At 43.1% G+C, this 26,970-nt stretch overlaps 1 protein-coding gene across 5 annotated transcripts in view; it reads right to left on the bottom strand.

Annotated features, from left to right (window-relative positions):
* The window catches only part of med23 (mediator complex subunit 23), a 150,929-nt gene extending 125,228 nt beyond the window's left edge, over positions 1 to 25,701 (bottom strand). For all 5 annotated transcript variants that reach the window (XM_085997124.1, XM_085997127.1, XM_085997125.1 and 2 more), the window contains exons 1-9: positions 25,302 to 25,701; positions 23,626 to 23,657; positions 20,514 to 20,601; positions 20,269 to 20,393; positions 17,134 to 17,245; positions 13,296 to 13,394; positions 12,610 to 12,711; positions 6,197 to 6,266; positions 872 to 984 (exon numbers count right to left, since the gene is read on the bottom strand). In XM_085997124.1, coding sequence (XP_085853250.1) covers positions 872 to 984; positions 6,197 to 6,266; positions 12,610 to 12,711; positions 13,296 to 13,394; positions 17,134 to 17,245; positions 20,269 to 20,393; positions 20,514 to 20,601; positions 23,626 to 23,657; positions 25,302 to 25,442 — 882 coding nt within the window. In that variant the 5' untranslated portion in view covers positions 25,443 to 25,701. The remainder of the gene's footprint in view (positions 1 to 871; positions 985 to 6,196; positions 6,267 to 12,609; positions 12,712 to 13,295; positions 13,395 to 17,133; positions 17,246 to 20,268; positions 20,394 to 20,513; positions 20,602 to 23,625; positions 23,658 to 25,301) is intronic.
* Between the last annotated feature and the right edge of the window lie 1,269 nt (positions 25,702 to 26,970).

The following is a 26,970-nucleotide window of genomic DNA, read 5'->3' as shown; positions in this document are numbered from 1 at the left end:
AGTTTATTAAGCATAATTTGCTATCCAATGTCAATATTCAAATCAATACAGCCAATATTCTTTAGCACTTTCAAGGTATATCTATCTCTAAACACACAAAAAAAATCAATTTGTGGTTTAGCCATTAGAATTATTTTGGCACTTTTAAAAATGTGTGTTTCGCCTTCTCTATGTACAAAACAATCTCGATCCAGCAGCGCTTGATTTAAAAAAAAAAACAAGTAGCAGTAAAATAGGGTTGGGTTCATAAATGTTGGAAGTACAATATCAATTAATTCAACTGATCCCTCACAGTTACTCTTTACAAGTACAATACTCAATAACAAAGTGGGAGCTGTATGTTAATAAACATCTCCTGCTTACAGTTTTAGTATCAAAAGCCAGTAAAATAGAATACATAAGCTTTCATTTACAGAGGGCAGAACACTCTCTCCACCTTGTATATATAAATAGGCAAGTTCACATACATATGTGAAGGAGGCAAGTTTACATTTAATGGAGACATCCTAACTGTAGAAATTCACAGAAACATGTCTGGAAACAAGATATTTAATATGTTGAACATCTGTAAGTAAATCCCATTAAATTCCTTTTTTGAACCTTCTTTAAAAAAATTGTCATTTAACTTAATTAACAATATTGAACTGATTGTACATAACATGTTTCATTTAAAGCAAGAATAAAAGAAAATGGCCACATATATTTAAGTTATAATTACAAAGGGACAAGCCACTGTGAAATAGTCTGTTCAGTGGCTCTATGAATCTTCAAAAAAGTTACAAGGTTTTGAAAAACAAGTGAAGCTATTACTTGTCTAATCTTTAAAGACATGAATGGGCTAATCTAAATGAAGTCAGGCACACAGGTTTACCTTATCATAAGGCAAGAGTCCTCTCAAAGGAAAACGAAGTGTTGTTGGATCCAGTTTCCAAGAATTACAGATTGCACCGGAGTTATTCACCACTGGCAAAAGACTGCAACGTCCTAGTCATTCAGTGCGTGGAAAGAGAAAGAAAAACAAGCAAGATTACACAAGGCTATCATTTTAGTCATTTAAAGTGCCACATAATAGGCTTGCCAGCAAAGTTGAAGCCCATGGAATAAAAGGGACAGTGGCAGCATGGATACAAAATTGGCTAAGTGACAAGAAACAGAGAGAAGTGGTGAACGGTTGTTTTTCAGACTGGAGGAAGGTATACAGTGATGTTCCCCAGGGGTCAGTACTAGGACCACTGCTTTTCTCGATATATATTAATGACTTGGACTTGGGAGTACAGGGCACAATTTAAAATTTGCAGATGACACAAAACTTGGAAGTATAGTGAACAGTGAAGAGGATAGTGATCGACTTCAAGAGGACATAAACAGGCTGGTGGAATGGGCAGACATGTGGCAGAGTAGAGAGAGAGAGAGAGAGAAACTGTTCCCATTGGCGGAAGGGTTGAGAACCAGAGGACAGAGGACACAGATTTAAGGTGACTGGCAGAAGAACCAAAGGCAAATTGAGGAAAAACTTTTTTTTAAATGCAGCAAGTGGTTATGATCTGGAACGCACAGCCTAAAGGGTGGCGGAGGCAGATTCAATCATGACTTTCAAAAGGGAATTGGATAAGTAGCTGAATGAAAAAAAATTGCAGGGCTAGAGGGAAAGGGCAAGGGAGTGGGACTAGCTGAAGTGCTCTTGCAGAGAGCTGACAGGGGCTCGACAGGCCAAATGGCCTCCTTCTGTGCTGTAACCATTCTATGATTCTATTTTTATATTATCCATAATCATATAAATGATTTTAGTCTGTGCACAATGAAGGAACATATGGTTAAGATAGGAACATGTTCAATTGTCAAATTTAGCTTTCAGTCATTTTTAAACGAGGACGCTGCATCTCAATATTTTGTTGAAAACTCTAATGGAATTCAATGTAAACTTCATAAAAAAGCAAATGTATGTATCCATGTAGGTAATCGGCAAGCATAACATAAGTAAAATGGTTGATGTTAGCCAATTTAGGAATAGTATTTAACAAATACAATTTACATTTATATAGCATCTTAAACGTAGAAAAACGTTCCAAAGCAGAGGTGGGCAAAAAAAAGGATGCCACGCCAAAGGAGAGATTATAGCCAGAAGTTTCTCCAGGGAGGTGGGTTGGGGGGCAGGGGGCCTCCAAGGTGGGCGGGAAACCCGTGAGGCCTCATGGTGGGGATCAGAGGCCTGGGAAGGCAATTGGAGGCCTCGTGAGGGGGTCTCCAATCGCGGGGGTGGGTTAAGTAGGGACCCTGGATCCAGGCGGTAGGTATAAAGCCATTTACCTCCTGGATGCAGCAGTCCCCGCCTCAGTTTAACTGCCAGGTTTCACGACTTGTGTGAAACCCGTCCAAATGGAGGTGAAAAAGAGAGGCTTACAGCCTCATTACAATATTTAATTTGATGCACCGCCCCTGGGAGCGGATTGGTTGCTCGCCCCCCCCACCTCGTTAAAACCGGTAGTGGACGGGTTGGAGGCGGAATCAGGTCGGGAATCCCATTATTAACAACATAACTGCCCCCACATTCCAAACCCACCATTTTTCTTTTAGGGGGAAATTCCAGCAAACGGGTTTGGTCAAAGAGCTGGGTTTTAAGGTGTGTGGGGGTTCTTAAAGGAGGAGAGGTGGAAATGTTCGCAGAAGGCATTCCAGAGTGTAGGGCCGAGGCAGGTGAAAGTACTGCCGTCCATGGTGGGACAATGCATAAATGGGCAGAGTCATTGGAATGAAATATTCTGAGTGGGGGAGGGATGAGGGTAGTTACAGGGATAGGGAGCTGCAAAGTCATTAAGGGATTTAAACACAACAATGGGCCATATTTTCCGATCGGAGGCTTCCCGCACTTACCCGAGGGCTCCCGAGGTGCGTATAGTTCCGATGCTGGGCCTCTTGAACTTCAAGTGTGCAGGGCCCACGTATCCCAGAGGTGCATGCAGTTCGCAAGCGTCCCTGGGATCACGTGGGCCATGGGGAGCCAATCAAAGAAAGGAATCTCCCTTCATACACTTCACAGATAGACCTGTCAAATATATGAATGGAGATCACCCCAAAAACACTTCAATGCATTAAATACATTTTAAATAAACATCACATTTTTAAAATTAGTTGAAATTACAATAAATTAAATATTTTAAACAAAAATTTAATTTTTTGAAAAAAATTAAGTTTTTTTAACAGGGCTAAAAATAAACTTACCTTTTTTTAAAAAAGTATTTTTAAATGATAAATAACAAATTTTTAAAAAACTTTTTTTCAACTCTTATCCTGGTAAAAGCAGGCCTTACGCTTTTACCAGGCGTAAGATTTCTAAAGGTTTTCTGCGGGCGGAGGGTCTCCAGAAAGTGGAACTCTCCACCCGTAGAGGCCCTTCTCCAGTGCAGGTTTCCGATCTGTCATGAGCATTCTTGACAGATCGGAAATGCTGGTTTTCAGCACATGCGCTGTGCATGCCTGAAACTGGCATTTCCGATGTCCCTACGGGTGGGTACACAGCGCGTACACACCCATAGGGATCAGAATATCCAGGCCAATGAGAATATTAATAGAGGCATTGGGAGATTGGAACCCTACATACAACAGTGACTATAATTCAAAAGTACCTTATTGGCTGTAAAGCACTTTAGGATGTCCTGAGGTCATGAAAGGCCCTGTAATAAAGCAAGTCTTTTTTCTTTTATAGGTCAATGAGCACAGGTGATGGTGAATGGGACTTGCTGCAGGATAGGATACAAGCAGCAACTTTGGATGAGTTGGAAGTTAATGGCGAGTGAAGAATGGGAGGCTGGCCAAAAGAGCATTAGAACAGTCGAATCCAGAGGCATAGATAAGGGCTTCAGTGGCAGATGGGCGGAGGTAGGGGATGAAAACAGGTGATGTTTCAGACCTCCCCAGTAGATGTTTTTTGTGATGGAGAGGTCAGAATCTCAGTTCAGGGTTGAATAAGACACCAAGGTTGCAAACAATTAGGTTCAATCGGAGATAGTGGCAGAGGAGGGAAAACATGACTTCAAAATGGGGACTGAATTCTTCCTCTGACCTGTGGTTCAATTATTCCCCACCCTCCAACCTTGCTTCAACAGAAGACAAAGATCTTGGCCGAAGATCTCAACGACGTTTTAGAAACTAGAGTCTACCCCTTAATTTAAATTCCCTCAATTCAAATTATGTAATCATTTTTTAAAAAGCGTTACTTCCCACTTAGCGGTGCTACTTACATTGCTTAATTCAAATTATTCAGTAACTAAAATTTATTAAGCAGAAAAAAATTACAATTATCAGTAGACTGCATATGGCAAGAGAGAGAGAGATAGTTAGAGATATAGTTCTAGTCACGTTCTTCCCCACTCAAACAGTCATGCATTTTTACTCAAATTTCCTTTTTGGGGGGAGGGGGAGCAACAGAGACGAAGAGATTTCTCTTTCACTTCTTGTCCAATTTGCAACTCTACCTGCTCAATTCAGAGCAGGGGCAATTTAACAGATATGATCAAAGTTTTGAAAAGGAAAATACTGGAAATACGCAGGTCATCCAACATCTGTAAAGAGAAAAGACAGCTCTGTTGGCAAAAGACTTCTAACTTGCAGAGGCTGAATGCCATCACTGACAACTCCTCCTACCCGCCCTGGCCCATGACCAACGTTCCCGTTAAGCGGCGCGGCAGGTCCCGCGCAGACTGCTTGCCGGCTTCACAATGGGAATAACCGCGCATGCACGGTATTTTGAATGGGACGCAGCACCCAAAAAAAAATGAAAGGGAACATTGACCATGACCCCACCAATGAATACCAAGCCATCATCTCCCAGACCTTCAATGACCTCATCTCCTCTGGCCGGGGGGGGGGGGGGGGGGGGGGGGGGTTCATTCTTGACGTCACCTATCCTTTTCTTCTGCCACACTCCCTAGTCACTGGAGCGGTCTCTGATTTGCCAGATTTTTGATGTTTCCCTCCCCCTCTGCTATTCCGCTGTAAGCATTTACATATTCTCTGGCTCTTGTATACAACTTTTATTTCTCTAATAATTTCTCTCACTATTGCCTCCTTGTCTTACACCATTATCACTTCTGTACGCCACCTAATCACTGGCCATTCATTTTCTTTTCTCCTTGCTCCCTTTTCCCTGACTCTGTTGCTCCTTATAAGCTGTTTGTTTGTAACAGCTCCCGGTTCTGACGAAACATCATCAAGCTGAAACGGCAACCCTACCTTCCGCTCTCCACAGATGCTTACCTGCCTTACCTACTGAATCTTTCCAGCATTTCGGGCAGGAAAGTGGAATTGAGGTCGAGGATCAGCCATGATCTTACTGAATGACGAAGCAGGCTCGAGGGGCCGTATGGCCACTCCTGCTCCTAGGTTCTTATGTTTTGTTTTAATTTTAAGCTCAGTTGAAGGGTTAAAACTGTAACATTTACTTGTCTTTTTACAAATGCTAATTAACCCGGTGTAGTTCTAGATTTTTCTGTTTTGTTTCAGATTTACAGTTTACTTTTTTTAATTTGTAAAGTTTTGGAAGGCTGAGAGGGTTGTTAGTGAGAGTTCACAGCACTGAAGAGGAAAGTGGATAAACACTCAGAAAATTTGTTGAAGATTATGGGGGAAAGCAGGGAAGTGGTACCAGAGTAGATAGCTCTCATTGGAGCTAGCACTGATGAAGGTGCAGTGGGCCAAACAGCAACTTCAGCACAAAAGGAGGCCATGATTCTTATATTGTGTTTGCCTATGCATTCCTGTATTCAAACAACCACACCCATCCAACATTACCCATTCCTATAAAGAGCTTACTGTGTCTATGTCTGGATAACTGGAGCTAAAACATTTACTGTGACATCTGTATTTTATGTAAACACTTAAATGCTTCACATAAGTTACCTACAGAACACGGAGAAACACCATGCACATAAAGTGGGCCTTCGCACAGTTTTGATAGACAGTAAAGGTATGTCAGTTTCAAGGTGAATCATTCAAATAAATAAATAATGACGTGTTCTAAACTTTTAATTATCTAAGAACTAATCAAGCACATCACAATAATCAGGCAGGGAGTCACTCTCGGTCTTCACTGAAATTAGAACAGATGTCACAAATATTGTAAGCAAAATCTAAACTACCAAGTTGCGCCACTTGAGATTTAACGCATTTATTAGTTCAAAGAGACAGTTTGCACTCTTACCACATATGGAGTTTATTCGTGCAGTAGGTCTAAAGCTGTCCACAAAATCAGATGCCAGGTTGCCTAGTAACTGTTAAGAAAAATTCCAAAACAAGACAATTTTAAATAGAATAAATAAATGTTTTATCTGTTGAAGTTTGCAGGAGTTAAAGTCAGTCTGTTAAACAGAAGAGCAACCAGATAATGACAAACATCCAGCTTGCACAGCGAATGTGGACTTTTGCATAGGACACCTATATTTAGGCAAAAATATTGGCCCTAAAATGGTGGTGTCCATTTGAAAGGTCCCACAACTTCTGGGTTTCCGCATTACAGATGCGCGAAACCCAGAACTTGCGATCGGTCAAGGTACGCCTTAACAGATCTTATGAACTGAAAGTAGAATCGGAATCGCTGGCGCAGAGTTGGGCTATCTGGCTAACAACTGCCCAGCAATTCCCCACAAAACTCTTATGGCTGGTAAAAGCAGGCGTAGAGACTGCTTTCATCAGCGTAAGGATTATTATTATAAATCTTAAATTAAACATTTAAAAATAAAAGGATGCACAAACACTAAATTAATGTATGCACATATTGGCCCGGATTAAGATGTTTAAAATTAGTTTTCAAAAAATTAAATTTTTATTGTATTTGGTGTCATGAAGGGACTTATAAAATTGAAATTCAGAACATTTATAGTTATTAGAATTGTATAAATTGCTTAATTATTTGGGGATGCCATTGCATGTCATTAGGGGATTCCCTTCTTAAATGACTGCAATGGAATCCTCCTTTGTGATTGGAGGACCAAGCCCACGTGATCCCAGGGATGCTTACGAACCGCCTGCGTCCCTGGGCCTTTACGCAGACATACGCCTGGAGGCCAGAGACTGGAACTCTCCGCAGCTTGGACAACAGCAGGTAGGTGCAGAAATGTTTTGCGGGTCGGAGGCGTACTCTGGAGATACGCCTCCGACCGCAATTTCTAGGCCAATATTATAGAAGGTGGTGCATAGAGGTTACCTATTCAGTACGTCAGTAACATTTGAAATTAAGTACTCTAATTCAGGTCATTCAATTGCATCTTTAAATTAAAAAGAAACTTCCAGCACTTCAAAAGAATTATTTTATTTTATTTAGCAAATATTCCTTTAAAAAAAATCAAAATTTTTGTCCCAAGTAGAAGCTTTAAAAGCTACAGAGCACAAGAACTATAGCATTCTTGCTCATTTCTCAGCTCAGTTCTTTTGAGATGTACTGACACAGCCGCTTACAATCTTAGGTTTGTCAATTATTTCACAAATCAATGATTTTAAAACTATTAATGACTTTCCATTTCATAAAATTTAAAAATATCTTGTAAAACATTTTGCATTTCATTCTCCAACCAATTTTAATGCTCAATTCCTACCCTCAATTATTGTAATTACCTGAAAATTAAACATTTTTGTTCTAGTTTGATCACACTGGAAAAGTATCTGATCAGAAGATATGCAGTATAATGTTGTGAGGCTTCGCTCCTGGCACAGAGCACAACATTATCGCTCTGGAGATTGCCCTGACTAGGATCATCCATTGCTTGCTAAGGGATAATTTTCTGGTACCAGTGTTTAAGTTCAGTACTCATCAGTCATATTAGACCAACTTTGCCAGACTTTGTGAAGTTCTCATTTATTAAGTTAAAGGTTGCCACTGTTATTTAAAGGGGCTTGTTAGGCAACGAACAAAGTCAACACCGTGCCCAACAGCCAAAGGACAAGGGAGCATACGAGGAAAACGTTTTGCAGCTGGACAAAGGTAAGACTAATCAGTATTTCACTATACCAAGTAGATGGGAAAATTATGCATGCCATAAACATAGAAACATAGAAGATAGGAGCAGGAGTAGGCCATTCGGCCCCTCTAGCCTGCTCTGCCATTCAATGCGATCATGGCTGATCATCCAAGTTCAGTACTGCTTTCTCCCCATATCCCTTGATCCCTTTAGCCTTAAGAAATATATCCAACCCCTTCTTGAATATATTTAATGAATTGGCCTCAACTGCCTTCTGTGGTAGAGAATTCCACAGGTTCACCACTCTCTGGGTGAAGAAATTCCTCCTCATTTCTGTCCTAAAAGATCTAGGGATGATGCCATCGCCACTGTACTGCACACTGCCTTATCACACCTGGATAAAAGGAACACCTATGTGAGAATGTTGTTCATTGATTATAGTTCAGCATTCAATACCATTATCCCCTCCAAGCTTGTCAACAAGCTCAGTGAGCTAGGACTTAACACCTCCCGATGCAACTGGATCCTGGACTTCCTGACGGGCAGACCCCAGGTGGTGAAAATAGGCAGTAACACCTCCTCAACACTGATCCTGAACACGGGAGCTCCCCAGGGTTGTGTGCTCAGCCTCCTTCTGTACTCCCTGTTTACTCACGATTGCGTGGCCACGCACAACTCCAACTCCATCATCAAGTTTTGCTGATGACACTACCGTTGTAGGCCTGATCACAGATGGCGACGAGACAGGCTACAGGGAGGTAAGAGCCCTAACAGAATGGTGCAAGTACAACAACCTCTCCCTCAACATCAGCAAAACAAAGGAGATGATCGTGGACTACAGGAAGTGGCAGGGGGAGGGACACACCCCAATCTACATCGAAGGGGCTGAGGTGGAGAGGGTCAGCAGCTTCAAATACTGGGTGTATTCATTACGGAGGACTTAACGTGGTCCAATCACATCGACGTCGTAACGAAGAAGGCATGCCAACGCCTGTTCTTCCTCAGGAGACTGAAGACATTTGGAATGGCCCCCCAGATTCTCACCAACTTCTGCCGGTGTACCATCGAGAGTATCCTGTCCGGCTGCATCACTACCTGGTATGGCAACTGCACCGCCACAGACCGCAAGGCTCAACAGATGGTGGTGAAAGCTGCACAACATACTATAGGAATTAAACTACCTGCTGTCTAGGATATCTACCCCGAGAGGTGCCGGGGGAAGGCCCCGAGAATCATTAAAGATGCGAGCCACCCCAGCCACAACCTCTTCGCCCTGCTCCCATCCGGTAAGAAATACCGAAGCATACGGTCTCGTACCAGCAGGTTTCAAAACAGCTTCTACCCCCAGGCCATAAGGCTCATGAACGTATAATTTATTATTATTTATTACTGTTGTTTTATTTATTATTACTGTATTTCTATTAGTATTTTATCATTGTTATGCCATATTTATTCCAATGTTGGGAGGACTCGTGAAAATCAACATTTCATTGTGCAGTACACACGTCTGCTGCATATATATGACAAATAAAATTGAATTGAATTGAATAAAAGGCCTACCCCTTATCCTTAGACTGTGACCCCTGGTTCTGGATTCCCCGACCATCGGGAACATCCTCCCTGCATCTAGTCTGTCCAGCCCTGCCAGAATTTTATAAGTTTCAATTTGATCCCCTCATTCTTCTAAACTCCAGCGAGTACAAGCCCAATCGTCCCAATCTCTCCTCATACGTCATTCCTGCCATCCCAGGTATTAGCCTGGTGAATCTTCGCTGAACTCCTTCCATGGCAAGAATATCCTTCCTCAGATAAGGCGACCAAAACTGCACACAATACTCAAGATGTGGTCTCAACAAGGCCCTGTACAACTGCAGCAAGACATCCTTGTTCTTGTACTCAAACCCTCTCGCTATGAAGGCCAACATACCATTTGCCTTCTTAACCGCCTGCTGCACCTGCATGCTTACCTTCAGCGACTGGTGCACAAGGGCACCCAGGTCTCGTTGCACTTCTCCTTCTCCCAATCTATTGCCATTCAGATAATAATCTGCCTTCCTGTTTTTGACACCAAAGTGGATAACCTCACATTTATCCACGTTATATTGCATCTGCCATGCTTCTGCCCAATCACCCAACCTGTCCAAATCATCCTGGAGTTTCTCAGCAGCCTCCTCACAGCACACGCACCCACCCAGCTTTGTGTCGTCTGCAAATTTGGAGATATTACATCTAGTTCCCTTGTCTAGATCATTAATATATATTGTGAATAGCTGGGGTCCAAGGGCCGATCCCTGCGGTACCCCACTAGTCACTGCCTGCTACTCGGAAAAAGACCCGTTTATTCCAATTCTTTGCTTTCTATCTGCCAACCAGTTCTCTATCCAAGTCAATACCTTGCCCCCAATCCCATGTGCCTTAACTTTACATGCTAATCTCTTATGCGGGACCTTATCGAAAGCCTTCTGAAAGTCCAAATACACCACATCTACTGGTTCTCCCTTATCTATTTTACTAGTTACATCCTCAAAAAATTCCAGTAGATTAGTCAAGCACGATTTACCTTTTGTAAATCCATGTTGACTTTGTCCGATCCCGTCACTGTTTTCCAAGTGCTCTGCTATTACATCTTTTATAAATGGACTCTAGCATTTTCCCCATTACCGATGTCAGGCTTACCGGTCTGTAATTCCCCGTTTTCTCTTTACCACCTTTTTTGAATAGTGGGGTAACATTAGCTACCCTCCAATCCATGGGTACTGTTCCAGATTCCATCAAATGTTGGAAGATGATCAGCAATGCATCTACTATTTCTAGGGCCATTTCCTTAAGTACCCTAGGATGTAGATTATCAGGCCCTGGGGATTTAATCGGCCTTCAATCCCATCAATTTCCCTAACACCATTTCCCTACAAATACTGATTTCATTCAGTTCCTCCCTTTCATCAGACCCTATGTTCCCCGACATTTCTGGGAGGTTATTTGTGTCCTCCTTTGTGAAGACAGAACCAAAATATGTATTTAATTGGTCTGCCATTTCTTTGTTCCCCATTATAAATTCCCCTGATTATGACTGCAAGGGACCTACGCTTGACTTCACCAATCTTTTTCTCTTCACATATCTATAAAAGCTTTTACAGTCAGTTTTTATGTTCCCTGCAAGCTTACTCTATTTTCCCTTTCTTAATTAATCCCTTTGTCCTCCTTTGTTGAATCCTAAACTGCTCCCAATCCTCTGGATTATTGCTTTTTTTGGCCAATTTATATGTCCTCTCCTTGGGATCTTATGCTATCCCTAATTTCCCTCGTTAGCCACGGTTGAGTCACCTTTTTTGTTTTATTTTTATGCCAAACTGGGATGAACAAATTCTGTAGTTCATCCATGCGGTCTTTGAATGTTTGCCATTGCCTAGCCACCGTTAACCCTTTGAGTGACATTCCCCAATCAATCCTACCCAATTCGCGCCTCAGACCATCGTAGTTTCCTTTATTTAAATTCAGGTTTAGGTAAGTTCTCTCTCACCTTGATAAGCCACAACTAAGGCTGCATGCTAAGTGCACACAAAATAGCTCTTTACAAGTTTCACATGCATTCCCATACAGCAGAACACATTTTGTATCTGGTCCTTCAAACTGGAACTGTTGCATCATCATTTTGAAAGAGTGATGCCCACAACCTTGCATCACAATCTACCTGCATGATGCATGTTCATTTACTCACGCACAGAAGCTGGGATACAGAGTGGACGCTTGGATCTCACTCTTTATGCTCTCTTCAATGCCAGCTTCTCATTGCACACTCCTTTCTTAGCAAGTACTAGTGCAGGTATATCCACTAGAGTGATTTAGATAGCCAGTTTAAGGTGAGTCCGCCAGGTGACACATACAGAGCATGACTGAACAGGAGCAGATAGTGGTGGCAGAGGAGAAGGAACCTGATGGCTGGAGAGCTAGCTTGTGTCCTTCCTCATCTTCAGGCAACAGGGATTTAGACATCATGGGACCTGTCATTTAAAAGGATATTTTCTACATATCTAGGTTTCTTGCGGACAAGCCCAGTTACGAGTATCTCTCACGAATGTTCAAATTGCTGCTATAGAGACCTAGGTTCCATTCTACAATAAGGTTAAATAACAGAAAATGCTGGAAAAACTCAGCAGGTCAGGCAACATCCGTGGAGAGAAATTTGAGTTGACGTTTCGGGTCGAAACCCTTCTTCAAAACTGGAAAGAAAATAACTCAAACGTCAACTCAAATTTCTCTCCACGGATGTTGCCTGACCTGCTGAGTTTTTCCAGCATTTTCTGTTGTTATTTCGGATTTCGAGCATCTGCAGTATTTTGCTATCCTACAATAAGGTTATCTTATCTCGCTTCAATATGCTGAGGATTGGGTGCAGAGGGCCATTATTCAAGATGTCATAAACCCAGAGAAAATATGTCAATTCACTTTGCTTTGATGTTCATACTAAAATGAGGTTCTCACCCATTTTGGAAGAGAGCCTTATAGTCTGGCCTAGAAGACCAGTCAGAAGATTATGCAAAGCACACAATGGGTAGAGATGCAGCAAGATCTGCATCAGAGAAGCAGTGCAATTGCTGCTCGACTTCATTCACCCACTCTGCACCGGCGTCACTCAGGAAAAAAATAGCAAGTCTCTTACCCAATGAGACAACTTCCCTTCAGGATAAAGCTTTCGAATCTCAGTAACTGCAAAATATGCTGGTAACAGACAAGCATTTCTGTCCAAGATATATGCCACAACCTAGAAAGAGTAAAGCAAGGATCAATCACGACATGTACAGAAACAAAAACATTTATTTACACTAAATCAATTTAGAACAAAAAAAACCCAAATATTTGATACTTCAGCATAATAGACAAACTAATGAATCAGATTACTGCTTGAAAAAAATCAGTAATTTGTTTATAAAAATGTTTAAATGTTTTTGTTAACTAAAAAAATATATTGCTAATTCTACACATTGGGGAAACTCATTGACCTTGCACTCCAGGCAAGAAGCTGCACTCAAAAGGAGTGCAGATTGGAGAATCGGTGCTAGTGTTACAGCCCTATTTCAGACCCATGCTCCCTGTGAGCAGTGCAGCATTGATGAATTTATATCCTATTATGTTTTCTGGACTAATAAAAGCAAGTATCCTTCCAGCTATAAAATTAATGATTACTGTGTAAAACATCAAAAGCCATGATTTCCAAAAAAAGCTGTACAACTCTTTCCCCACCCCCCCAGCTTAATGGAAGCAGAGTACCTGCACAGGTCCAAGTAAACACTGAATTTTTTTTAAAGATTAACTTTAAAGACTGGAAAAGCTTTACCAGAAACTTACATCTTTGGCTGTTTGTAATTGCTGTACAACAGCAGAGCTGACTGTGTTAGGAATAGTTTGAATCTTCTCTAGAATTGCTTTCAACAGGTCTCTTACACCCTAAAAAAAAAATTAAATGTACTTTAAAGATTAATATTGACAAACGTTCCTTAAAGTGCCTAACCCAATGCCCTATAAGCTTCTCCAAAACAGCATTAGCTCAGACACGACACAGATTGGCCAGGATTTTGCTGTGGGTAATGGCGACGAACTGTCAGTGCTCGCTGTCATTACCCCTCTGAAACTGACTGTAACTTCAGGATTTAGCATATGCACAGCTAAATGCGGAAATCCTGAAGTTGTGGTTAGACATTCACTGCTCCGACATGGGCTGCACCGTGGACACCCCACCAATCAGTGGAACTGACGAAAACTTAAGCTTTACCGTGCTAATATAGGTGCAACTGGGATTTTAACAGCATATTGAATGCTAAACAACCTTTCTGACGCTGAAAAACTAATTTTATATTTATGGAATGTCAAATTTCTACATTAGGATAAAAGTTAGTAGATTTTAAAATATTTTTTGTAAAGTTTGTTCATGAAAACAAAAAAATGGTGTAGGACGCATGTCAGGTGAATTCTTCAAGTGAGAACCAGGCCAGGCCAAATACAATAAGTTGAGAGGGGAAGTGAAGAGGAAAATAAGACTGGCAAAGAGAGAATATAAGAATAGAATGGCAGTTAACATAAAAAGGAACCCAAAAATCTTCTTCCGGCATGTAAATAAATAGTAAGCGGGTAGTAAGAGGCGGGGTGGGGCCTATTAGAGACAAAGAAGGTGATATATGCTTAGAGGCGCAGGGCAAGGCTAGAATACTTAATGAGTATTTTGTATCGGTGTTTACTAAGGAAGAGGTTGCTGACAAAATATCGGTAGAAGTAATGGATGGGGTGAACATTAATAGGCAGGATGCACTGAAAAGGCTGGATATGCTTAGAATGGATAAGTCGCCTGGTCCGGCTGGCTTGCATCCCGGGTTGCTAAGGGAAGTGGGGGTGGAGACAGCGGAAGGGCTTGCCATAATCTTCCAATCTTCACTTGATGTGGGAGAGGTGCCAGAGGATTCGAAAGTGGCAAATGTGACACCCTTGTTCAAGAAAGGGTGCAAGGACAATCCTAGTAACTACAGGCCGGACAGTTTAACATCAGTGATGGGTAAGTTTTTAGAAACAATAATCACGGAAAAAATTAACGGGCACTAGGAGAGGTTTAGGTTAATTAAGGAGAGCCAACACGGATTTGTAAAAGGCAGATCGTGTTTGACTAATCGAATTGAATTTTTTGATGAAGTAACAGAGAAGGTTGATGAAGGGAATGCAGTGGATGTTGTCTATATGGATTTTAAGAAAGTGTTTGACAAAGTACCACATAAAAGGCTGGTTAACAAAATTGAGGCTCATGGAATAGAAGGGTCAGTGTCAGCTTGGATAAGGAATTGGCTTAAGGACAGAAAACAGCAAGTCATGGTACAGGAAACTTTGCGCTATCCGGCACCGAGCTGTTGCCGTTCCCTCAAAACTGCCGGACAAACCAGCGTTAATGTTGAAGCAGCTCCGTATCTGGCAACAAACACTGTTGCTTAGCAACAGCTTCTAAACAGTCGGCCGTACCTTGGAAGCGTCTCTGTCGCTTAGCAACGGCTTCAGAGAGACTTTGCAGAGCTTGACTGTTGAAAAAAAAGCCACGAGAAGAAAAAAAACCTAACAAAACGGCTCCTGATTTTTGCCGGTGGCTCGAGCTTGCCGGACATTTAGCCTCCGGATAAACCAAAGTTTCCTGTAAATGGTTGTTTTTCAGACTGGAGGATGGTAGATAGTGGTGTTCCCCAAGGATCAGTGCTAGGACCACTGCTTTTTTTAATATATATATTTTTAAAAATGACTTGGATATTGGAATACAGAGTAAAATTTCAAAATTTGCCGATGATACAAACTTGGGAGGTGTGGCAAACAGTGAGGAGGCTACCAATCGACTGCGACAGGACATAGATAGGCTACCAAAATAGATAAGTGGCAGATGGAATTTAATACAGAGAAGTGGCAAAAGGGCAGCAGGGATAGGGAGAGGCAATATAGACTTAATGGCACAGTTCTAAAGAGTGTGCAGGGACAGAGGGACCATGTGCATTGATCTTTGAAGGTGGCAGGACATATTGAGAGAGCAGTTAGCAAAGCATGTAGGATCTTGGGCTTCATAAATAAATAGAGGTATTGAGTACAAAAGCAGGGAAGTTATGCTGAACCTTTATAAAGCTCTGGTTAGGCAACAACTAGAGTATTGTGTCCAGTTCTGGTCACTCACGTTAGGAAGGATGTGAAGGTCCTTGAGAGGGTGCAGAGGAGATTTACCAGAATGGTTCCAGGGATGAGGGATGTTAGCTACAAAGTTAGGTTAGAGAAGCTGAGGTTGTTCTCCTTGGAGCAAAAGAGGTTGAGGGGAGATTTGATAGAGGTGTACAAGATTATGACGGGTTTAGATAAGGTAGACAGAGAAAGGCTGGTACAAGGACTAGGGGACACAGATTTAATGTTTTGGGCAAGAGATACAAGGGGGATGTGAGGAAGAACCTTTTTACGCAGCGAGTAGTAATGACCTGGAACCCACTGCCGATGAGGGTGGTGGAAGTGGAGACGATCAATGATTTCAAAAGGAAATTGGATAGGCACTTGAGGGAAATAAACTTGCAGGGCTATGAGGATAGAGCGGGGGAATGAGACTGACTGGATTGCTCTACAGAGAGCCGGCATGGACTCGATGGGCTCCTTCTGTGCCGTAATGACTCTATGACTATATTTCAGCTTCTACCTTAACCGCATGTGTATGTCCCAATCTTTATTTCACTCTAACATTTTTAAAATGTGCAGATAATCAGTACTTTTCATTTCCTGGTTTGTTGTCTGAGAATTCTTAAACTGCTGCTCTTCGCTGGAGTTACCCTTTTGACAGCGCTACAATCAATTTCATGTCGAGGAAGCTAAAGTTCTCGCCATAGAGATTGCAAGATCTCGTGTGCAGCTTTCTTCAAGATCAGCGGCGATTGCCATCACTTTGCCGCTAACCACAAATTACGGGCCATTGTTTAAAGTTCTAATACTTGCTTGACCAACCTTAATGAATTTTTTGAAGAGGTAACAGAGAAAGTAGACAATGGTAATGCAGTAGATATCATTTATCTAGATTTTCAAAAGGCCTTCGATAAGGTACCCCAAAATAGGCTAATGAATAAGGTCAGAGAATGCAGAGTCAGGGGTCAAGTAGCAGAATGGATTGCTAGCTGGCTTCAAGACAGAAAGCAGAGAGTAGGGGTAAAGAGTAGCTATTCACAGTGGCAGAAGGTGGGTAGTGGTGTTGCACAAGGCTCAGTGCTGGGACCACTGCTGTTCACAATTTACATTAACGATTTAGACTTTGGAATCAAAAACACAATTTCTAAATTTGCAGATGATACCAAATGGGAGTGGGGGGGGATAGTCAATACTGAGGAGGACTGCAACAAGTTACAGGAGGACATTAATAAACTTGCAGAATGGGCATATAATTGACAAATGAAGTTCAACACAGATAAATGTGAGGTGTTACATTTTGGTAGGAAGAATAGGGAGGTCACTTATCAGCTGTAAAAATACATTATAATTTGTTGTATTACCTAATAAACTTATAGGTACTATTTCACCAGTTAGTGAAAATAAATAATCTCACATTTAATCAACATATTGTATATTGCTTCACAAAACTGTATTAGAAATTCTCATGTTACTAACACCAAGGTGATTTAATCAGTTATTTATACAGTACCTTGTAGTCAACGCCACCTATTATTTTTCGAATGAGTTTAAACGTTAAAGCCCAAAGCTGCATTCGCTCCCATTCCAGACTTTCAGAGTTGATTAGAGACTCACAGACCAGTCTGGTAAACAAATACAGAAAAGCACTTTGGATTTTTATATTAAAAATGATGCCACAAAATAGCACAAACTATTTTTACTTTCACGTACCACAGAACTATTGTTATTACACAAATTGGAACTAATACACCTATTACAGTTATAGCTCAGGATATCAATAGTCAAACTGCTACTCAAAACAACATGGGGGAAAAATTCAGTTGGTTTGCGCCTCCCGTTAGCGCCTTAAGAGGGCGCTAATGGGGCGCAAAGCAACTAGCGCCCGTGCGAGGCGATGTTTGCGCTGCTCACAAAATTAACTAGATATTTTGCGGCGGTGCCAAGCATTACCGCCACAATCTCCTGCGCCGGCAGATCGTGACGTCAGTCGAGTGCTCAACGCCCCGGTAGCGCCCCGGACTGGATATTGAGTGGCGCCCCCTGCCTTACCGCCTGCCGCTAGCAATGACAGGTTGAGGGGAGCATTTTGCAGTCAGGTAGGGACTGGGGGAGCGCTATTTAAAGGCGACCGCTTCCTGCCTTTTTTTGTTGGTGACATTTTTGCACCACACATTATATGAGAGTGAGAGACACTTCTGGAGAGATTCAACACTGTGTGAAGGAGTTTTGGGTACTGAGCAGCACTTAGCAGGTTCATTTTGATTTGCCCTTCCTTGTATCGATTTAGAAGAGACTGTGGGGGCTGCACTCTGAGCTCTTTCCCTGGTTCTCTCCATTGTTCTTTCCAGCAGATTTGATGTACAGGTCTCTCCAGGCTGAGATTCAAGGCTGCAATGAGCAAGGTGTGGATGGAGAGCAAGATCAATCCTCCCCTTTAAGAACTGGCTGGCGCCAGTGTGTCTGTGTTCCATTGCTGACTGACATCACATGGGCTTCGCCAGCGCTCTGAGGTAGCGCCTCGCTCCTTGGCCTTTGCACCTTAAGACAGGTGTGAAGCGCCTGATTTAGCGCTCCAATCACCTCCAGGGGCGATAAAAGCCAAGTTTGCAGTCGGAGGCAATAATTAGCGCCAGGCGCTAAACTTTGCGCACGGCCGATAATCGCACCCCAAGCGAGGCGATACTGAAATTTCCCCCCCATATTTCCAACAAAAATCAATCTCTTAATTATAGTAGTCAAACAAATGGATCAAACCCTGTTAGCTAACATATATAACATGAAATAACAACAGAAAATGCTGGAAAAACTCAGCAGGTCAGGCAACATCCGTGGAGAGAAATTTGAGTTGACGTTTCGGGTTTGACCCTTCTTCAAAACTGGAGAGAAAAGGAACTAGATCGAAGGCAGGGCTGCGATCGGACAAAAGAATAAAAGAACCAAAAGAAGTAAAAGAGATTAGAAGCTAGACGAGATGGTAATAGGCTGGGATTAGGTGTAAAGTGTACTGGCAGGGCAAAAGATAGCTGCCAGGTGTGAGAGAGAAACAAAAGGAAAGGGGGAGGGGAGGAAAGGAGTGGAAAAATATAAGTAAAAATGAAATAGGGGCCGAGGTTATGATCTGAAATTGTTGAACTCGATATTGAGACCGGAAGGCTGCAGAGTGCCTAATCGGAAGATGAGGTGCTGTTCCTCGAGTTTACGTTGAGCTTCCGTGGAACAGTACAAGAGGCCAAGGACGGTGAGGTCCGAGTGGGAATGGAGCGGTGAATTGAAATGACAGGCGACCGGAAGCTCGGGGTCACCCTTACGGACTGAACGGAGGTGTTCCGCAAAGCGGTCACCCAATCTGCGTTTGGTCTCCCCAATGTAGAGGAGACCGCATCGTGAGCAGCGAATACAGTATACTAGATTGCGAGAAGTACAAGTAAATCGCTGTTTCACCTGGAAGGGGTGTTTGGGGCCCTGGACAGTGGGGAGGGGGGAGGTATAGGGGCAGGTGTTACATCTCCTCCGCTTGCACGGTTCTACTCAGTTTGTGCTGGGAAGAAGGAAGAACTGTTTGTTAAGGGGGAGTTAGAAAGAATGCCTAAAAGTTAATTTTGAATGGAAGGTGATTGCCTGCTCTGCGCACTACTCAGCTGTTTAAAGTGTCAGGGTGCAGCGTTGAGAGCAGACATTCCCATTACATTTGAATTTAACTTATAGGAATTATTCCTTTTTGACTAACTCACCATTTCTTCAGTAAGGTTGGTATTTTTCATGGGAAAGCATTTTTAGATGGTGTACCAGAAGTCTTGAGCAGCACATCGGGAATTGGTAAACAGCTGCTGCGCTGCCCAAACTGCTGTTACATCACATAACAGCACAAACCAATCAGAATGTCAAATGCTCACTATAGCAATACAGACATACAGGAAACTCTCGATTTACCGGCACCCAAACAACCGGAAATCTCAGTTAACCGGCAAAATTCAGGAGTAGGTTCAGTTAAGTTTTTCTTCATTAGTGGTCGTTCCTGGATCTGTGGCTGTGTAATCGGGGGTTTCTGCACTTGTTGCTAAGCAACAGGGACGCTTGGTCTGTGGCCGGGGTTCCTGCAGCTGTTGCTAAGCAACAGGGAAGCCTGGCTTTGTTGCTGTGTACGGAGCTCTCGTACCTTTTAACTATAACTCTCTGTAATCCGGACTTTGATAAACCGGCACCACGCCGGTCGGTGCCGGATAAAAAAAAAAGAGTTTCCTGTAGTAACAAGATTTTAATACAAATTAAATAGATACTGTGAGGCTTGTTTCAAAATACTCAAGGAAAATGTCATTAGAGGGCTTTGCTCTGGATTATTCCTTTACGAAGATTTATGGAATGAGAAGGACACCTCCTGGTGCACAAAACCTCATCTGTGATAAAAACACAGCAAAAAGCCACAGCCAACTACTGTGTCAGATTTGAAAGGAGTGAAGAAAATGAAAATGGAGTGAGGAGAGGGGAACATGTGATATATTCACAGAAAACAGTATATAACTCTACAGTACAATACAGCAACAGAATTTTATCAAATCCTGTAATATTATGTATTTAGCTTTTTGCTACACTTTAAATCACATATTACAAATAGTTAAAAGATCTTGCTTTCTTCTTTCAGTTATACCTGGGAGGCAGCAACCCGCTTTCAACTGCCATAGCCAAGCAGTCATACAGAAAGGAAATCCTCTTGGGGTTGTGCTGTCCATGGATGAAGCGAACAATCCACTGCACACACTGTTCATGAGATTCCTGACATTCAAAAATATGCATCAATATACTGTACCATTTGCAGAACTTTATGAAGTTTGAAAAAAAGTTATCTGGAACTGGAACTATACTTTAGGTAATCACTAATATTTGGATTCTAACCTGAGGAAGATTCGCCCAGAGTTGTCTGAAAGCTCCAAGGCAACTGATCAGCTTGGTTTTCTCATCTTCAGCTGTGTCCATAAACATACTGCGAAAGATTTGTTTAAATAAAATAATAGTTGACTTCAGATGCTCAAAGTACATTCATAATAAAGCTTCAGTAAAGGGTTGATACAAGTACACACAAGTGTTGGTGCCCAAAAGTCTACGCCTATAAGGAAATACAGTACAGTAAGTCTTCAAATGTTTAACAGCCCAAGTGGTTAAATGTTGCAAAGAAACAACTACATACTGCAATGTGAAGACATAAACTTTTTGAAATTTGGGTTGCTGTTCTCCGTCCCCCTCCCCCTGAAAAAAAGTCACCTAAACAGTGAAAATCAGCAAAAACAAAATTTAGGCAGTAACCAACATGCCTTTGGCATTGTTTTTAAGTGTCCAAGACTTGATATTTACCCAGCTACATTCTTCAAGCAGTGGTTAGATTACACTGTTGGTGCACCTCATTTCAACTGCCTTACTGGATGTTTGAGCACCCAATAAAAATGCCCTGCATCATAGTATAGTAGTTTAACATTGAAAACTTCCAGTTAGTGACCTAAGCTCCCGTGGAAATTAATTGTGAGACTAACTACACACTGCAAAATTAAATGGTCAAACCAATTTCCAGGTTCAGAATCGGCTATGGATAGGGAATAGTTCCAGGAGGACAAAGTGTCAGTGAGGGCACTGATGAAGGTTGTCCAGTAGAATCAGGAGCCAAGTGTAAAGAGAGTCGATCATGAGCCAGCAGAGGTTGATCCTGGCATCCAACAAAGATTAAAGCGGCAATTTTAGCCTACTCCACCAATCGGGAAACTGACAGGATTGGGTGCAACACTAGTTTTACACCACTCTCTTAGGCAGTCCCTCGGAACCGAGGATGACTTGCTTCCACATTAAAAAATGAGTTTGCAGGTGACTGATGAGTCCAATGTGGGACCTACAGTCTCTGTCACAGGTGGGGCAGACGGTGGTTGAAGGGGCGGGTGGGTGGGGTGCTTGAGTCGACGTGCGCTCCTTGCACTGCCTGCGCTTGGCTTCCGCTTGCTCCCGACGAAGAGACTCGAGGAGTTCGGCACCTTCCTGGATGCTTCTCCTCCACTTGGTGCGGTCTTGGGCCAGGGATTCCCAGGTGTCGGTGGGGATGTTACACTTTTTCAACGAGGCTTTGAGGGTGTCCTTGAAGTGTTTCCTCTGCCCACTTGGGGCTCTCTTGCCGTGCCGGAGCTCAGAGTAGAGCGCTTGTTTTGGGAGTCTCGCATCGGGCATGCGGACAATGTGACCTGTCCATCGGAGCTGATTGAGCGTGGTCAAAGCTTCAATGCTGGGGATATTGGCCTGAGCAAGAACACTGACGTTGGTGCACCTATCCTGCCAATGGATTTGCAGGATCTTGCGGAGGCAGCATTGGTGGTACCTCTCCAGTGCTTTGAGGTGCCTGCTGTACATGGTCCATGTCTCTGAGGCATACAGCCAGGGCGGGTATCACTGCTGCTCTGTAGACCATGAGCTTAGTGCCGGGTTTGAGGTCCTGGTCTTCAAACACTCTCTTCCTCAGGCGACCGAAGGCTGCACTGGTACACTGAAGGCGGTGTTGGACTTCGTCGTCTGGCCTTGTTGATAGTAGGCTCCCGGGGTATGGAAAGTGGTCCACATTGTCCAAGGCCTTGTTGTGGATTTTGATAATCGGGGGGGGGCAGTACTGCGGATTCCACCCACTAAGGGTCACAATGGACATGATCTTCACCACACGTCAATTACAAGAGAAATGCAGGGAACAGCACCAACCGCTGTTCATGGCCTTCTTTGATCTCACAAAGGCCTTCGACACTGTCAACCGTGAGGGATTATGGAGTGTCCTCCTCAAATTCAGCTGCCCTCAATAGTTTGTCACCATCCTCCGCCTGCTTCATGACGACATGCAAGCCGTGATCCTGACCAACGGTTCCACCACAGACCCAATTCACGTACTAACCGGGGTCAAGCAAGGCTGTGTCATCGCACCAACGCTCTTCTCGATCTTCCTTGCTGCAATGCTCCATCTCACCCTCAGTAAGCTCCCCGCTGGAGTTACAGAACAAATGGGAAACTGTTCAACCTCCGTTGCCTCCAATCCAGATCCAAGGTCGTCCCATTCTCTGTCGTCGAATTACAATATGCAGACGACGCTTGCGTCTGCGCTCACTCGGAGGTCGAACTCCAAACCATCGTCAACACCTTCACCGAAGCGTACGAGAGCATGGGCCTTACACTAAACATCCATAAGATAAAGGTCCTCTACCAACCTGCCCCACCACACAGTACTGCCCCCCCGATTATCAAATTTGACACCACACCCGTCTTTACTCTCCATTAAAGTTAATGGAAAGTAATATTGCGCACAGTGTAAAACTGACATTCCAACCAATGCCGCGGGGTGCCCGCCCGGTGAGGTGGGTTAAAATTACTCCTTAACTGTGCCAAACTGACATACCACCATAAACATTACACAATTAAAAGTGAGAAACTGACTTTATGATCCCAATGGCACAATGAGCAACTAAACTCCATAGCGCAATACTGATCATACAGAGCAGGATGCTCTAAAATTCAACCCCTGTTCTGTGCTGCATTAGCTGATCTTATCTGGGTGTGCAGTAGGGGTGCTACAATTGACAGCAGAGTCCTTGGCTCGGGAAGGAAAGAGAGTTAGTGTTTCCACACCTGATCATTAACCAGTGACTCTTGCTGCATATATGCATGTGGATAAGACTGGGCTCAGCACACAGTCCATATAATTGCCATGGATTGTCACTAGTCATGCCATACGTGCATATGGGGAAGGGAATGAGATCAGATACAAGATTAATCAGATACAAGATTAAGAAAATACATGTTTGAACTTTGTTATTTTAATTGAGATATTTATTTCAGGGCATCATTTTAGGTACTATTAATTTGTCATTTGTGATTTCAATTTGAGTAGGTGGAGCTGGGGTTGTCAATTCTGACAAAGAATTTATCTTCATAGTGGGTTTGACTGTAATTAGCTACAGCCCAAATTTGCTACAAAGTGAAAGTGTACACTCACCCAGCAAAGGCTTCCTCGATTACTTCAGTTTTCTGCAAAAGAAAACAGTGTAACAGCTACATGAAATCTGGATTAAAGCAAGAAATGCTCAGGGAACAATAAAAGGGAGGGAAGGATTGTTGGGGAGAGTGGGGGAGAGGAGGAGAAGAAATGAAGCTAAAACAAAAGCTACTAGACTGTCAGTATAAATGTCATGAAAGTGCATTTAGTCCTCGAAATATTTCTTCATAGTTGCTCAAGTTCAAAAGTATTTTCACAATAGAATCAAAGGAAAAGATTGTTGGTTAAGTTATTGAAAAGCTAGTGTCAAATATTGAGTTACATCAGACAATTAAACTACACATCTTACATAATTTCTAAAACCAATATAAAAGCTGAACATATCCAGTTGGAGGATCTAGTATACATGTTGCAGGAAAACAATTAAACTGTTGAGCTCCATTGTGCCTGTCTCATTTCAATTTTTGACATTCACTGTGTACTTGTACTTTTGATTGTTGTAGTCATTATGCAGCTCAGCATGTCCTTGGGCTAACCACCAGTCAAGATCAACCTTCTCAGACAAAAAGAGGATGGGACTGGAGTGGTTTGCAAGCCAGTCCTGGTAAGGGTGGCAAGTCCCTTCCCTGAATGACATTAGTGAACCAACTGAGTTTTTACATATTTTTTGGGTACCAGCCCAGAAATTACCAGATTTATTGAGTTCATTTCACAACTTGCCATGACAGGATTTGAACTCATGTCTGGGTTACTAGTTCAGTACCAAAATCTCTGGGCTACCGCACTCTTTTTGGCTCATTGAGTATTGTGTGCAGTTTTGGTCGCCTTATCTGAGGAAGGATGTTCTTGCCATGGAGGGAGTGCAGCGAAGATTCACCAGGCTGATACCTGGGATGGCAGGAATGACGTATGAGGAGAGATTGGGTCGATTGGGCTTGTACTCGCTCGAGTTTAGAAGAATGAGAGGGGATCTCATCAAAACATATAAAATTCTAACAGGACTAGACAGACTAGATGCTGGAAGGATGTTCCCGATGGTCGGGGAGTCCAGAACCAGGGGTCACAGTCTAAGGATAAGGGGTAAGTCATTTAGAACAGAGATGAGGAGGAATTTCTTCACCCAGAGAGTGGTGAACCTGTGGAATTCTCTGCCAAAGAAGGCAGTAGAGGCCAATTCATTAAATATATTCAAGAAGGAGTTGGATATATTTCTTAAGGCTAAAGGGATCAAGGGATATGGAGAGAAGGCAGGAACAGGGTACTGAATTTGGATGATCAGCCATGATCTCATTGAATGGCGGAGCAGGCTCGAGGGGCCGAAATGCCTACTACTACTCCTATCTTCTATGTTTCTATGTTAAGCCTGTTCCTTCCAGGTTAGGCAAGTGAACTAAAGTAACTGTCATTTTCGACTTTACCAATTTCTATCTCTCTCATTCTCTCCTACAACTTGTTCAATGATGATGGTTGCTCTCTAGCATCACACAAGTGGTCTATAATCATCCGTCTGCCTTGACTGAATATTGGCAGGCTATTCAACCAATCAGCATCATCCTGTCCTCATCACAGATGGATTTGCCTGCACGTCAAGCTAGGATAGCTGGATTGCTCCCCCTCCTCTCTCCCTGCGCCTCACCCTCTCTGCCTCAGACTTCCTCGATGTGTTTCTCACTCACCACCACCTCCTCGAAGATGCTCTGTAGCTGCGTCTCCATGGAAACCGCCATCTCCCGGGCTCCAGCTGCTCGCTCCTCTTCAGTCCATAGCAGCCGCGCGCAGTTTCCGCTTCCTGTGTGACCCGCGCCGTCGCCTCTCATCTTCCGCTGCGCCGCCGCCTCTCAGCACTTTGGTTCCGGGGCGGTTAGAAGCGCCGAAGTAAAGTGCGCGCTGGGCTAAAAGTTTCCTTTTACCGTTTGGAAGCCTGAACCCGATTCAAAAACAAATGTCCGAGAGAAGATTCGGCGGAGGTTTCAGCCCGGGCGGCAGGGAGCTGCCTGGAGCCGGAGGGCGGCTGGAAATTTGAGCGCAGGCTCTGCGAGTGCACAGCCGCCGCCAGCGCCCCCTGTGGCTGGCTGAGTGCTGTACTGGCGCAGACCCTGGAAAATAGCGCGCACACCCCATAATGTAGGGCTGGAAATTACCCCCTGGGCGCAACTTTGACCCGAAACGCACCTATTCCGCCCATGTCATGTTAGCCTCAAATTTCCTGCAAATCTCATTAGAATATATCCGAATGTAAAATGGGTGTAAATCAGTGAAAGCAATCGGAGCCCACGGAAAGCGCTGAACCCACAGCACCCTTTAGAATGGTTACAGCGCAGAAGAAGGCCATTTGGCCCATCGAGCCTGTGCCGGCTCTCTGCAAGAGCACATCAGCTAGTCTCACTCCCCCGCCCTTTCCCCATAGCCCTGCAATTTTTTTTGTTCAGGTACTTATCCAATTCCCTTTTGAAAGCCATGATTGAATCTGCCTCCACCACCCGTTCAAACAGTGCATTCCAGATCATAACCACTCGCTGCGTAAAAAAAGTTCTTCCTCATGTCGCCTTTGGTTCTTCTGCCAGCCACCTTAAATCTGTGTCCTCTGGTTCTCGACCCTTCTGCCAATGGGAAAAGTTTCTCTCTATCTATTTATGTATGAAAATTCAAGTTTCAACTTTTCCACTTTTAATGTGACTTACACTGATGTCATATAAATTCACTGAAAGAAACAGAAAATACAGAGCAAGTCTCATTGAGGTTACATTTTTTAAAACACTCAAAAAGTTGCAATAAAATGCCAGAAAAACAACGGTTTTCCACTGCACCTGAAAATCTGGTCATAATCTGCTCAGCAAGTGCAAGTGTAGGAAACTTTGTAAGTTGGGGGCAGAGACATTGTTATGGGTGGAGATGCATTCAGGTGGAGAGATCAATGGGTGATTGTAAAAGATTGAGGCGTGTTGTACTAATGCACGTAACTCACTTATGCCCAAAATTCCGCCATGTTTTCGCCCACGTATTTGATTTGCGCCCCAATTGCGCATGTATCTGTGCACAAATACTCAGGAAATTTGTGGCCATAATGTCATAACATAATTGTGGTCTAATTTCAATATAATTAACTGCACACTGACAGTGCTTCTCATACCAGTACAAAACCCATACCTGCCAGCCTATAAAACTCAATCTAGGCTGACACTCCAGTGCTGTGCTGAGGGAGTACTGCACTGTCTGAGATGTCGTCTTTTGGATGACACGTTAAACCGAGGCCCCGTCTGCTCTATCAGGTGGACATAATAGTGCCATGGGATCTTTTTCGAAGAAGAGCAGGGGAGTTATCCCGGTGTCCTGGCCAATATTTAT

This window comes from Somniosus microcephalus, chromosome 9, assembly GCF_052327205.1.
Source record: "Somniosus microcephalus isolate GS21.2 chromosome 9, FLI_Smic_1.0, whole genome shotgun sequence".
NCBI classification, from domain to species: Eukaryota; Metazoa; Chordata; class Chondrichthyes; order Squaliformes; family Somniosidae; genus Somniosus; species Somniosus microcephalus.
The sequence above is the reverse complement of the archived record's forward strand: the minus strand, read 5'-3'. Positions and strand labels throughout refer to the sequence as shown.